A 12,114-nucleotide genomic window follows, 5' to 3' on the forward strand; every position below is an offset into this window, starting at 1 on the left:
AACTATCAGTATGTCTCCCACCCCTCCCCATCAGTCGTCAGTCAACACCCTTCAGTCACCCTCTTCCCCCATCAGATGCCACCCCCACCATCAATCAAAACTCACCCCATCAATCACACCCCCCTCCCCCGAGCAACGTCCCGCTACCGCAAAACGTTGAGCTTCACTGCGAACCGGAGTGGCATTGGCAGTAGAAGCAGTTTGCAGCCCCCACTCACCCCTGTAGCAGCAGCGAACTTGCTCCTCTACCCCTCTCTACTCCCCCCACCCCCTCCGCAACCTCTCTCCCCCCAATTGTGGCTCCGCCCTCACCCACTCCAGGCCCCATATTTGTGGCAGGCTAGGGGTTTCCTCAGAGACGCTAGCGCCAAAGTGCTGATGTCACAGGAGTAACCGGGTCAGCCATTTTCCTGTTCAAGTCACCGGTGGACGTGACCTAATTAAGTTTAACTGGGTTCCCTGACTATCTCTAAGGTAGGTTAGGGATCCGTTTGAATCAGGACCACGCTGACCGGGTTGCACCCTTTCAGGCTGCCGCATGAATGAGGCACTAACTGAGCAAATTGCCCGGTTAACCCCATTTTACATGGCAGCTTGAAAGGGCTGTTCCAAAGAGATGAATACAACTTAAAAGTAATATCAAGGATCACTCACTAACCAATTAATAAGGTTTCCTGCCATCATCCAACTTCCCTCTTGACTCACTGGTAGAGGAAGAGTAGAAAAGCCAATTCTACAATTTTATTTACCACTAAAAGTAAATTTTACTTCTCACTCTAATAGACTACTGACGGTTGTAATTGTCTGTGGTTTGTTTTACATCTCTGCTATATTTATTGCCTATGGATAGATATTTCTGCAAAAAGAATTGCTCATGCATATAAACTTACGTGCTCAGGTTTCAAAGATGAAAGGCTGGTGAATAGGTGCAAAAAATTTATTTTATAGAGACTGTTTTATTTCAAATGAAATACTGGCAATGAGTGAGAGGAAACACAAAAGGCACCTTCTGTAGCCTTTAGTACAACCTCTCCCCTACTTAGGACTGTCTGCACATATGACTGAAAAAAATACTGTATAAATTAAAAAAAATAATTTTATATTTACATACTTTTTATTTAAGCTTGGTCGTATGTCCAGAATGCTAACGGCTACCTGCGCACAATAGTGACCATCAAACGATATCCCAGCATTGTGTCCATCACAGCATCTCTCAGTTCTCAGGATAAAAAGTGTTGTACAGGTACACTGGGCTCTCGGGGGAGTGCGGGGCCGTTAGAGCAGTGTGGGAACTGATAGTGGGCTGTCAGGGGAGCACAAGAAAGTTGGATCAGTGTGGGGACTACAGGCCATGCTAACATGTGTTCGACTTTCATCCATTTTGAGATTCCACTGGTAGGTCAGAACGGAACTTGGACGTATGTCGGGGAAAGGCTGTATTTAACAAAAGATTTAAGATTTTTTTTATTGTTATGCAATAAAATAGATGTAATATTACACAAGATTCGCATCAGCAGAAATTGCTGGGCACCTCTTCCAGTCCGAGAAAGAGAAGCAAGAGAGTCCCCCCGGAGTTACATGCATTTGCCTCCAGTGCTCCCACAGCCGAGAGTCCAAACCTCCAACGTGATCAGGAATCCTTCACAGCCCTCGGCATCCTAGTTCCAATACCTAGTACCTCTTCAGCCAGACCCCAGCAGCCTAATGTGAGTCCTTTGACCATAGTCACTAGCAGCCCGGTTCGGTTCCTCGCCTTAAGTCGCCAACAGCCGGCCGCCTATATGTTCTTCAGCTGCAAAGCTCCTCACTGATCCGCTGCTGTAGTCACCGTCTCTTGGGTCATCTCCTCTGCTTCTTCTCACTGGGGTTGACTCCCTGTTTTTGGTGCCCTATGCCAGTCTTCTGCTTCCCTGGAGTCTGCAACCCCTTAAAGGTGCTGCCAAACATAGGTGCCACCATTTTGGTCCCACACCCCACAGTCGCAGCATTTTAAAAGCCATTTAAAGCTTTTATGGAGCTGTCGATTGTTGAACTGGGCAGGAGAACCCTGTGAAGGAATCCTGTGACTCCTGACCTTCTGCAGATCTGTACCAATGCTTCCAGAATCTCAAAATTGTTCTGCCATCCACCAAGATCCTGGCTGATCTTGAAACATAAGTGCCATGTTTCTTTGCTTTCCTTAATTGGGAGATGATTGTAAGTGTGATGAATCTTTGCTGAGCTGTCAGTCTTCTTCTTGCCTAGCCTTGCTTTACTGACATTGGCCATGTATTATCTCTACCATTAGTTTCTGCCATAATTATTGTTTGACTACATCGCCTTTGTCTACTTCAATTTTATTAGCAGAAATGGATGCAGCACTACAGCTGATAATCAACCAGTCTGCCCCGAGGGCTAGAGAAATCTTAAACCACTGGATTGCTTGTTTCGATTACTACATGGCTCAAAACAACGTGGTCGATGAGGTGATACAGTGGGGCCACCTGAATTTCCTGCTGGATGAGGTCCCTTTTGCCGTAACGCAAGGAGCTACAACTCTGGCTCCGGAATGTGGTGCTTGCTCAACACCAGTTGCTGACTAGATGCCAGAAACACGGGAAAAGTGATGCTGCCTATGCACTAGCCCTCAACTCGCTGGCAAACGAATTTGATGTCAGGGCAGTCATTGTGCAACAAAACCGCAATGCCTTGAAGCTGGATGCTTTTGTCAACGGAATCGACTCCAGTTTCATCCGTCAGAGGCTGCTAGAGATGGAGCCCCTAACCTATAACCGGGCAGTCACTAGCATTTCATGTGGGCCAGTGAAGTGCTAGAAACCGAAAGGGAAGCATCCAAGAGCGCTGGAACCCCGAAGGAAGTGGCAAATGCACTTCTGTGATAAGAGCTGGCTTCCCAATCAGAAGTGCCTGGCTCGATTTGCTATCTGCAGCTATTGTGGGAAACTCGACCACTTTGCTAAAGCGTGTAGGGCGATAAATACTCCCACTGATAAGAAGAAGAAGAAGAGAAGCGCCAAGAAAATTCATCCTGGAGCTGTGGGAATGGAAGACAACTGTGAAAAGAAGGAATCTTCAGACGAGCCAGCTGAATTGACTTAAAGTGACGGCGAGATGAGATCAACACAAAGTTCCCCTGTGATAGCTCAATTGACTGTAAAGCTTAGGGGTTGTTGTGGACTGGAACGGTCGACTATGAATGGTAAGACTCTCGATTGCTTAATAGACTCAGGGAGTACTGACAGCGACATCCATGAGAAGGTCGCCAAAGCCTTAAATTTGCGGAGATATCCAGCAAACTGAAAGATATCGATGGCTTGTAGTGAACTTACAAAAACTGTATGGGATAAGTGTAAAGTTTCTTTGAACTTGCAGGGACATTGCCTTGCTGATGTTTGGCTTTTTGTAATGTCTGATCTCTGTACTCCTGTGTTACTGGGGTTGGATATTAAATCTCAGATGAAAAGTGTAGTGTTAAATTTCGATGGGCCACTACCCACACTTACCATCCCCTGCACTAGTTACTGTGGTCTGTCCACACTAAAGATCAAAGCTCGCTCCCTCCCTGTTCAGTAATCTGTCTCCTGAGTGTTGACCAATTGCCACTAAGAGCCATTCTTTCAGCAAAGTGGATCGTGAGTTTATCAAAGCTGAGACTCGGAGATTGCTTAAAGCGGGAGTGATTGAACCCAGTAAGAGTCCGTAGTTGTGAAAAATCACACTAATAAACGAGTGGCTATTGACTACAGCCAGACAATCAACCATGACACTAACTTGGATGCCTACCCCCTGCCATGCACCAATGAAATGATTAATCAGATAGCACAATACAGGGTGTACTTGACTATCGACCTCAAGGCAGCTTACCACCAAATCCCCACTAAAAAAAGGGAACTACCTTATACGGCCTTTGAGGCTGATTGGGGGGGGTTATACCAGTTTAAAAGGAGTCACTAACGGTGTATCAGTATTTCAGAGGGAGATTGATAAGATCATTAAAATGTTTCCCTATCTGGAAAATGTCACTATCTGTGGGAAGACCCAGACAACACTAATAGCAACTTAAAAAAAATTCCTAGCAACACCTAAAGAACTCGACCTTACATTCAACGAGGGCAAATGTGTTTTCAAAGCAACAGAGCTACCCATTCTGGGCTACATTGTTCGCAAGGGCGAAATCCACCCCGATCCTGAAAGAATGGCTTGCCTTAAGAAGTTACCACCCCCAGACTCAGCAAAAGCCCTTAAAAGATGTTTTGGAATCTTTTGCTGGTGAATAGAACTCTCAACTTACAATTATGAGATCTTGTACAGACCTGGCAGGTTAAATGACACATTGTCACGAGCTGCTGCCGTGCTCAGCTTGAGGGACTAATGGAGATCCACAGCAGACTCCCAGAGGGTCACAAGATTCTACCACTACATAAGGGGTAACAACCTTCCTTACTCCCTAGAAGAAGTCAGAAAACTGACTAAAAGCTGTCCTGTTTGCGCAGAATGCAAACCACAGTACTTTAAAGCTCCGAAGACCATTCTCATTAAGGCAACACGGCCTTTTGAGAGGATCAGCTTAGATTTTAAAGGGCTGTTACCTTCCAACAACAATGTATTTTTCCTTACTGTATTCGACGAATATTTAAGGTTTCCCTTCGCGATACCATGCTCTGACATCTCAACGGTGTCTGTCATTAAGGCACTTGACAGAATTTTCAGTATTTTTGGTTTTCCCAGTTACATTCATACAGACAGAGGCTCAGCATTCATGAGTGCTGAATTGCGCCAAGCCCTTTTACACAAGGAGATTGCCACCAGCCACACCACGAGCTACAACCCACAGGGCAATGGGCAGGTCAAAAGGGATAATGCCACAGTTTGGAAGCCTGTTAACCTCACGTTAGACACATGGTTACCCTGTTGCCCAGTGGCAAGAGGTGCTGCCTGAGGCACTACAATCTATTCGGTCTTTACTGTGTATTGAAACAAATAAACACCTCATGAATGTATGTTTGCCTTTCCTAGGAAATCAGGAACTGTGATGGACTGGCTATCTGAGCCCAGAACCGTACTGCTGAAGAGCCACGCTCGGACACATAAAACGGACCCTTTTGTCCAACCAGTTCAGCTACTGCACACTAACCCCAATTATGCCCACGTTAAATTCCCAGAAGGGAGCACGGACACTGTACCCCTAAGAGATCGGGCCCCACCTGGTTCAACCCTTCCTCAAGCCCCAACTTGAAGTGATCCTGAGAGGTTGGAAGTGATCCTGAGAGGTTGGACTCTTCCCCCCACCCCCCCACCCCCCAGAATGCTTACTAGGCAAGCATTTAAATGGCCATGCTGAGGCCCCACTGCCTCACACTGGCGATTCTGGAGTGGGTCCAGAAGTCCAACATTCTCAATTCTCAAACTATAGACCAGGGAGATGCATCAACACCGTCAGCTCCCAAGGTTGCCATGCCGGCACCTGTTCCAATTAGAAAGTCCACTCGTATCCGTAAACAACCCGAGAGGCTCCAGTATTCATAAACATCTCATTATTTTCTGATTGCTCTGCTAGATACTGGCCTGGTTTTGGCTGTCAGTGAATTCTCAAATGCCATTTATATTTTATTAATGTATTGTGCTTGCTGTAAATTGCCTGCTGCTAAAATTTTACCTAGCAGCTGTCCCTTTGATTTTAACCTTTCTTCTGCCAGGGGGAGACTGTGGGGAATCTTTGCTGCGCTATCAGTCTTCCCCGTGTTTAGCCTAGCTTTACTGACATTGGGCGTGTATTATCTCTACCATTAAAGACACTCCCCTTTGGGTATAACTGTGTATGGACCCATTGTCTTTCATTATGGAACCATTAGTTTCTGCTAATAAAAGCCATGATTATTGTTTGACCACATCGCCTTTGTCTATTTCATTAACTGGCACTTCAGTAAACAGATAGATTTTCTGCTCCTCTGTAGAGGAGCAGATTTGTTCTCAACTTTTAGTATGCTTTCTTTCACAGACTCTGGACCTCTGCACTTTCCCCTAAATTGAGGAGGCAATTAAGCACCAAGAATATTCAAAGAACTAGATGGTTAAGGTCATCAGATTTCATTCCTAGACAAATATTGGTACGCCAGGTAGATTTTGACAACAATTTGGTTATTTTTGGGTTATTGTTACTTGTATTAGATTTCATAATTTAAATTTTCCATCTGCCATGGTAGGCATCTCTGGATCATTAGCGTAGACTTCTAACAGTGCAATGGCAAACACCACACAGAATCTAATATAACTCATTCAATATTGCTTTTTTAAAAAATTAACAGAAGAAAGAAATGATAATTCAGGAAAGTAATATTAAATTAAGTTGCCTTCTGCCTGCTGTAACCCTTTCGTGTTGTCAACCCTTCGGAGTCACTGAGCGTCCACTGATTCACCTCCAACACTCCCACAGCATCTGCAGTGCACAGACACTCACTTGACTCATTGACAACCCAAGCTCTCGATCTAATCCACCAACACAATCAGGAAACCTTCAGCTCCTGAGGCCTTTCAGGAGCTCTTCTTGAATCCCAGTTCCAGTACCTGGTTCCCATGAGCCAGTGTCCAGCTGCCTCCAGGCTCCGTGGGTCCCTCAGCTGCTGAGCCCCTCACTTGTCCACAGTTGTGACCATCATTCAGGGTAGTCTCCTCTGCTTCTCATCAGAGGATATTCTCCCTGTTTCTGGTGCCCTGTGCCTGTCCTCTGCTTCCCCCGGAGTCTGCAACCCCTCGTGGTTGTTGCCAAGTATAGGTGCCATCGCCTATACTGGAGGCACAATCCTCCACAGTTTCAGGATTGTGCTTTCAAATACTATTGGCCCCTTTAACAGGCTGTTTAAAGCCTGTACAGAGCTGCCGGCATGAGGACCGGGCAATTAAACCCTTCAAAGCTGTGCTGTGTCTCCACTCTCTTGCATCCCATGAAGGGCAGTGCTGCCTTTACAGCAGTTCGGGCAGCACCACCTTTTTATTTTGGTTTATGATCACAAATTGATTATGTAACTATAAATTCTTCTTGCTGCCATCTGACCTAAGTGATCAGTTTTTAATTCATGATGTGGACAGTAAGCAAATCATCGCCAACACTGTTATACAATGCTCACCCAAAATGTATACACATCAATAGACACATTTCTTTTATCGGTAGTTGGTCAGAAAGTTACCTGGAATAGGAACAATGGCCAAATCCAGAAGTGCTCAAGGTACTGGTTATGTTCATCTATCATACATGGGATGTTGTTAGCCTGTGTGGCTAAGCTAAACTTACCCCTGTATCTCATTGCAGGAAACTTGGTGATATTTTGAAGAATTTTTCAGAAGTGGTATATTTTTTAATTACTGTATCATCTTTTGAAAAACATCCTTTGTTAAATTACTATATCGAGTTGGATTATATTTCTATCAGATAAAATTTCAATAAATATGCTAAAGGCAGGATATTCACCTGGTGTTGCATTAAATGTAGTGGCAGAGCAGTTCGCTGTTGGAAAATAGGAGACAGAGAGATGTCATCCTGGCTACTTTGCCTGCGTAGACACTCAAAGTTGAATGAAGGTCTCCGATTTGCTGTTGAAACAAATTTTAGTTAAACGTCAGTGTTTTTAAAAAAAAGTTTTATAAAATAAAAAGATGTTCATTTTGGGTATTTTCATCCAGATCAAAATGTTATTCATTTTGTGAATTAGGTTGTATATGAACATGAAATTTGCTACAATTCCAGCAATGTGAAGTCAAATTCTTTTCAGTAACCGTGTCTGTCTAACATTGTTCAGTCTGCACTGTTACAGAGGTTAATGAAGTACAAGTTCAAAACAGTTTGTGCACAACTGTGAGCTGAGCTTTTCACCACAGATTCTTCCTGAGGCTGCCTCCTTTAACTTACTGGCCATCTGCATCGAAGTCATTAATAACCCATGTCACCTCGATGGCGAATTTCACAAATACTTGAAGAGCTACATCCTAGATCTCACCCCACAAAACATTCAGCTGTTCTAGGACTCAGTTCTGAAATCTTCCCTGATTTGAATCCATTCATTATGCATGAGAGAAATAAATAGCTTCTAAATATAAGAATCTTTCACATGTCAGAAGAAATAATCATTTCTTATGAGCTAATTTACTATATATGCAGACAATTGATTGGGTAAAGATATATTTTGAAAACTTTAGACTCCAATGAATAAATAAAAGTTACACATATATCCACAAAAATCCCAAAATATTCCTGGTTCGATGATTGAAATTATTCACCTGTTGGTGTTGGTGGAAGCAACCGTCGCCGAGGTGAACGCCGGGATTCAATGTAATAATGAGACTCATCGTCTTCATAAGAAGCACAGGGGCGATGATAGCCCTTTGGCCTTTCAAAATCCACATCATAATTTTGAATTTGATTCTGATAGTCTCTATGGATTTGTCTTTGTGGTACATAAGAATGGAAGAAAATATGATGAGATGTTTTACAGAATGTAATAGGGCCAACATTAAAAATGAAAGGGCAGAGCAGTTTCCCCACAACAGTATTACCAGCTCTGCAGGGTAAGTCCTGCACCCAGCATTATGTACTGTGAAAAATTAAAGATTTAAAATACATGGATTGTAAAAAGAAGCTTAAGAAAGAAATTAGGAAAGCGAAAAGAAAGTACGAGGTGGCTATAGTGAACAGGGATGAAATTAAATCCAAAGGGTTTTTACAAATATGTAAGTAGCACAAGGAGAGTGATGGATAAAATTGGTCCCTTAGAGAATCAGAGCGGACAACTGTGTGCAGAGCCAAATAAGATGGAGTAGATATTGAATGAGTTCTTCTCTTCGGTATTCACTAGGGAAAAGGATATGGAATTTTGTAGGATAAGAGAAGCAAAAGTGGTCATTATGGAAAATGTAGGGATTAGGAAAGAGGGGCTGTTAGAACTTTTGAGGCGTATTAAAGGTGGCTAAGTCTCCAGGTCCCGACAGGATTTTCCCCAGGACCTTGAGGGAAGTCAGGGAGGAAATAGCGGAAGCTCTGACAGTGATTTTTCAACAGTCACTGGAGGGGGGCGTGGTGCCGCAGGATTGGCATGTGGCAAACATGGTTCTTCTGTTTAAAAGGGGCTCCAGGTGAAGGCCCAGCAATTATAGGCCAGTAAGTTTGACATCGGAGGTCGGTAAACAAATGGAAAATATTCTTAAAGATAATATGTATAAGTACCTAGAGGGGCAGGGACTGATTAGGGGCACCCATCATGGGTTTGTGCAGGGAAAGTCATATTTGACAAATTTTGTTGAATTTTTTGAGGAGGTGACGAGGAAGGTTGATGAGGGTAGAGTAGTAGATGTAGTCTATATAGATTTCAGTAAGGCCTTCGATAAGTTTCCACATGGAAAGTTGGTAAGGAAGGTTCAGGCACTAGGTGTTAAGGTTGAGATAGACAGATGGGTTCAACGATGGTTAGAAGGTAGATGCCAGAGATGGTGGACAACTGTCTGTCAGGATGGAGGCTGGTGACGAGCGGTGTGCCTCAGGGATTGGTGTAGGGTCCCTTGTTGTTTGTCATTTACATTAATGATTTGGATGATGGAGTGTTAAATTGGGTTAGTAAATATGTGGATGATACAAAAATAGGGGGATAGTGAAGATGGTTTTCGGGGACTGCAGAAAAATTTGGACTGCTTAGATGAGTGGGCTGAAAGATGGCAAATGGAGTTTAATATCGATAAGTGTGAGGTGCTTCATTTTGGGAAGAATAATCAAAACAGGACATATGTAGTGAAGGGGAGGGCATTGAGGAATGGAGAGGAACAGAGAGATCCTTGAAAGTGGAATCTCTTGTGGATAGAGAGGTAAAGAAGGCTTTTGGTATGCTGGCCTTTATAAATCAAAGCATAGAATGTAGGAGCTGGGAGGTGATGCTGAGACTGTTCAAGGCATTGGTGAGGCCAAATTTGGAATACTGTGTGTAATTCTGGTCCCAAAATTATAGGAAGGATATCAGTAAGGTAGAGAGGGTGCAGAGAAGATTTACTAAAATGTTACCTGGATTGCAGTATCTAGAATACAGAGAAAGATTGAGTAGACTGGGTCTTTATCCATTGGAGCGTAGAAGTTTGAGGGGGGGGGGGGATTTGATAAAGGTATATAAAATTATGAGGGGAATAGAGTTGATGTGAATAGGCCCTTCTCCTTGAGGGCAGGTGAGATTGGAACCTCATAAGTAAAGGATTTGGGGAAAAAGTAGAAGTGACGTGAGAGAGATCTTCTTCACTCAGAGAGTGGTGGCTGATTGGAATGACCTTCTGGAAGAGATGGTTGCAGCATGGTCAATTTTGTTGGTTGGATAAGTGCATGGATATGAGGGGATTGGAGGGTTATGGACAGAGAGCAGGTAAGTGGGACTAGAGGGGGAGAGATGGCCTGTTTCTGTACTGTAATTGTTAAATGATTATAAAATTATTTCTGATATTAAGAACCATTTAATACAATTAAGAATTAAGTAAATAATATTCCTTAAATTTTTCTTTATTTTAAATAGGTAGCTTTAATTTTTAAAAGCACATCAATAAACTGAACCATTAAAAGAAAGGAAATTGTCTTCCACTTTGCTTTTTTATCCATAGCCCAATTATTAACATTGTAATCAACGGGGCCGTGCGTTGCACTTGCCGACGCCATGCTTGCCCAGGATTCCTGGCCAGGTTTCTGAGTCTTTGCCGACACGAGCGTTGAAGTCGCCCAGGATGACAACCTTGTACCGCACGGATGGCAGTCTCTTCAATCTGAGGCGCCTGCAAGCTCACACCAAGACACAAGAGAAACTTGTCCGTGAACTACTCTTTGCAGATGATGCCGCTTTAGTTGCCCATTCAGAGCCAGCTCTTCAGCGCTTGACGTCCTGCTTTGCGGAAACTGCCAAAATGTTTGGCCTGGAAGTCAGCCTGAAGAAAACTGAGGTCCTCCATCAGCCAGCTCCCCACCATGACTACCAGCCCCCCCACATCTCCATCGGGCACACAAAACTCAAAACGGTCAACCAGTTTACCTATCTCGGCTGCACCATTTCATCAGATGCAAGGATCGACAATGAGATAGACAACAGACTCGCCAAGGCAAATAGCGCCTTTGGAAGACTACACAAAAGAGTCTGGAAAAACAACCAACTGAAAAACCTCACAAAGATAAGCGTATACAGAGCCGTTGTCATACCCACACTCCTGTTCGGCTCCGAATCATGGGTCCTCTACCGGCACCACCTACGGCTCCTAGAACGCTTCCACCAGCGTTGTCTCCGCTCCATCCTCAACATCCATTGGAGCGCTCACACCCCTAACGTCGAGGTACTCGAGATGGCAGAGGTCGACAGCATCGAGTCCACGCTGCTGAAGATCCAGCTGCGCTGGATGGGTCACGTCTCCAGAATGGAGGACCATCGCCTTCCCAAGATCGTATTATATGGCGAGCTCTCCACTGGCCACCGTGACAGAGGTGCACCAAAGAAAAGGTACAAGGACTGCCTAAAGAAATCTCTTGGTGCCTGCCACATTGACCACCGCCAGTGGGCTGATAACGCCTCAAACCGTGCATCTTGGCGCCTCACAGTTTGGCGGGCAGCAGCCTCCTTTGAAGAAGACCGCAGAGCCCACCTCACTGACAAAAGGCAAAGGAGGAAAAACCCAACACCCAACCCCAACCAACCAATTTTCCCTTGCAACCGCTGCAATCGTGTCTGCCTGTCCCGCATCGGACTGGTCAGCCACAAACGAGCCTGCAGCTGACGTGGACTTTTTTTACCCCCTCCATAAATCTTCGTCCGCGAAGCCAAGCCAAAGAAAGAATCAACGGGGCCACAGACCCTATGCAAATCTCTTCTGAAACCCCACATCCCATCCTGAATTAGGATTGGGTTCCACCATTTAACTCTCCTTTGTGTTCAGCATTTGTTAGCAAGCTTGGGACGCTCAGGTTTGATGATGCGAAAGCAATTCTTGAAATTAGTATTTTCAAATTTAGACCAGCTGCCTAAATATTCCAATTTACTTACAAATCCCATATGATTTGAGGATGGAAGGAAACGAGAGCACCTGGAAGAAACCCATGCTGACCCACAATGCCAG

General features: G+C 44.3%; 1 protein-coding gene and 1 long non-coding RNA gene across 12 annotated transcripts in view; one reads left to right on the forward strand and one right to left on the reverse strand.

The window, feature by feature from the left end:
• Positions 1 to 12,114, reverse strand: part of LOC138764176 (voltage-dependent L-type calcium channel subunit alpha-1D-like) — a 427,400-nt gene that overhangs the window by 10,788 nt on the left and 404,498 nt on the right. For 10 of the 11 annotated variants that reach the window (XM_069939715.1, XM_069939725.1, XM_069939713.1 and 7 more), the window contains 2 exons: positions 8,272 to 8,438; positions 7,466 to 7,587 (listed from right to left, as the gene is read on the reverse strand). In XM_069939715.1, the coding sequence (XP_069795816.1) occupies positions 7,466 to 7,587; positions 8,272 to 8,438 (289 nt within the window). Of the gene's footprint in view, positions 1 to 7,465; positions 7,588 to 8,271; positions 8,439 to 12,114 lie in introns of those variants that run through there. The other variant, XM_069939719.1, reaches the window with a different exon arrangement.
• LOC138764178 (uncharacterized) lies at positions 1,999 to 5,885 on the forward strand. The gene is made up of 2 exons (XR_011358037.1): positions 1,999 to 3,199; positions 5,017 to 5,885. It is a non-coding gene; the product is annotated as an uncharacterized lncRNA (long non-coding RNA).

The sequence above is a fragment of the Narcine bancroftii genome, chromosome 5 (genome assembly GCF_036971445.1).
Source record: "Narcine bancroftii isolate sNarBan1 chromosome 5, sNarBan1.hap1, whole genome shotgun sequence".
Classification (NCBI taxonomy): domain Eukaryota; kingdom Metazoa; phylum Chordata; class Chondrichthyes; order Torpediniformes; family Narcinidae; genus Narcine; species Narcine bancroftii.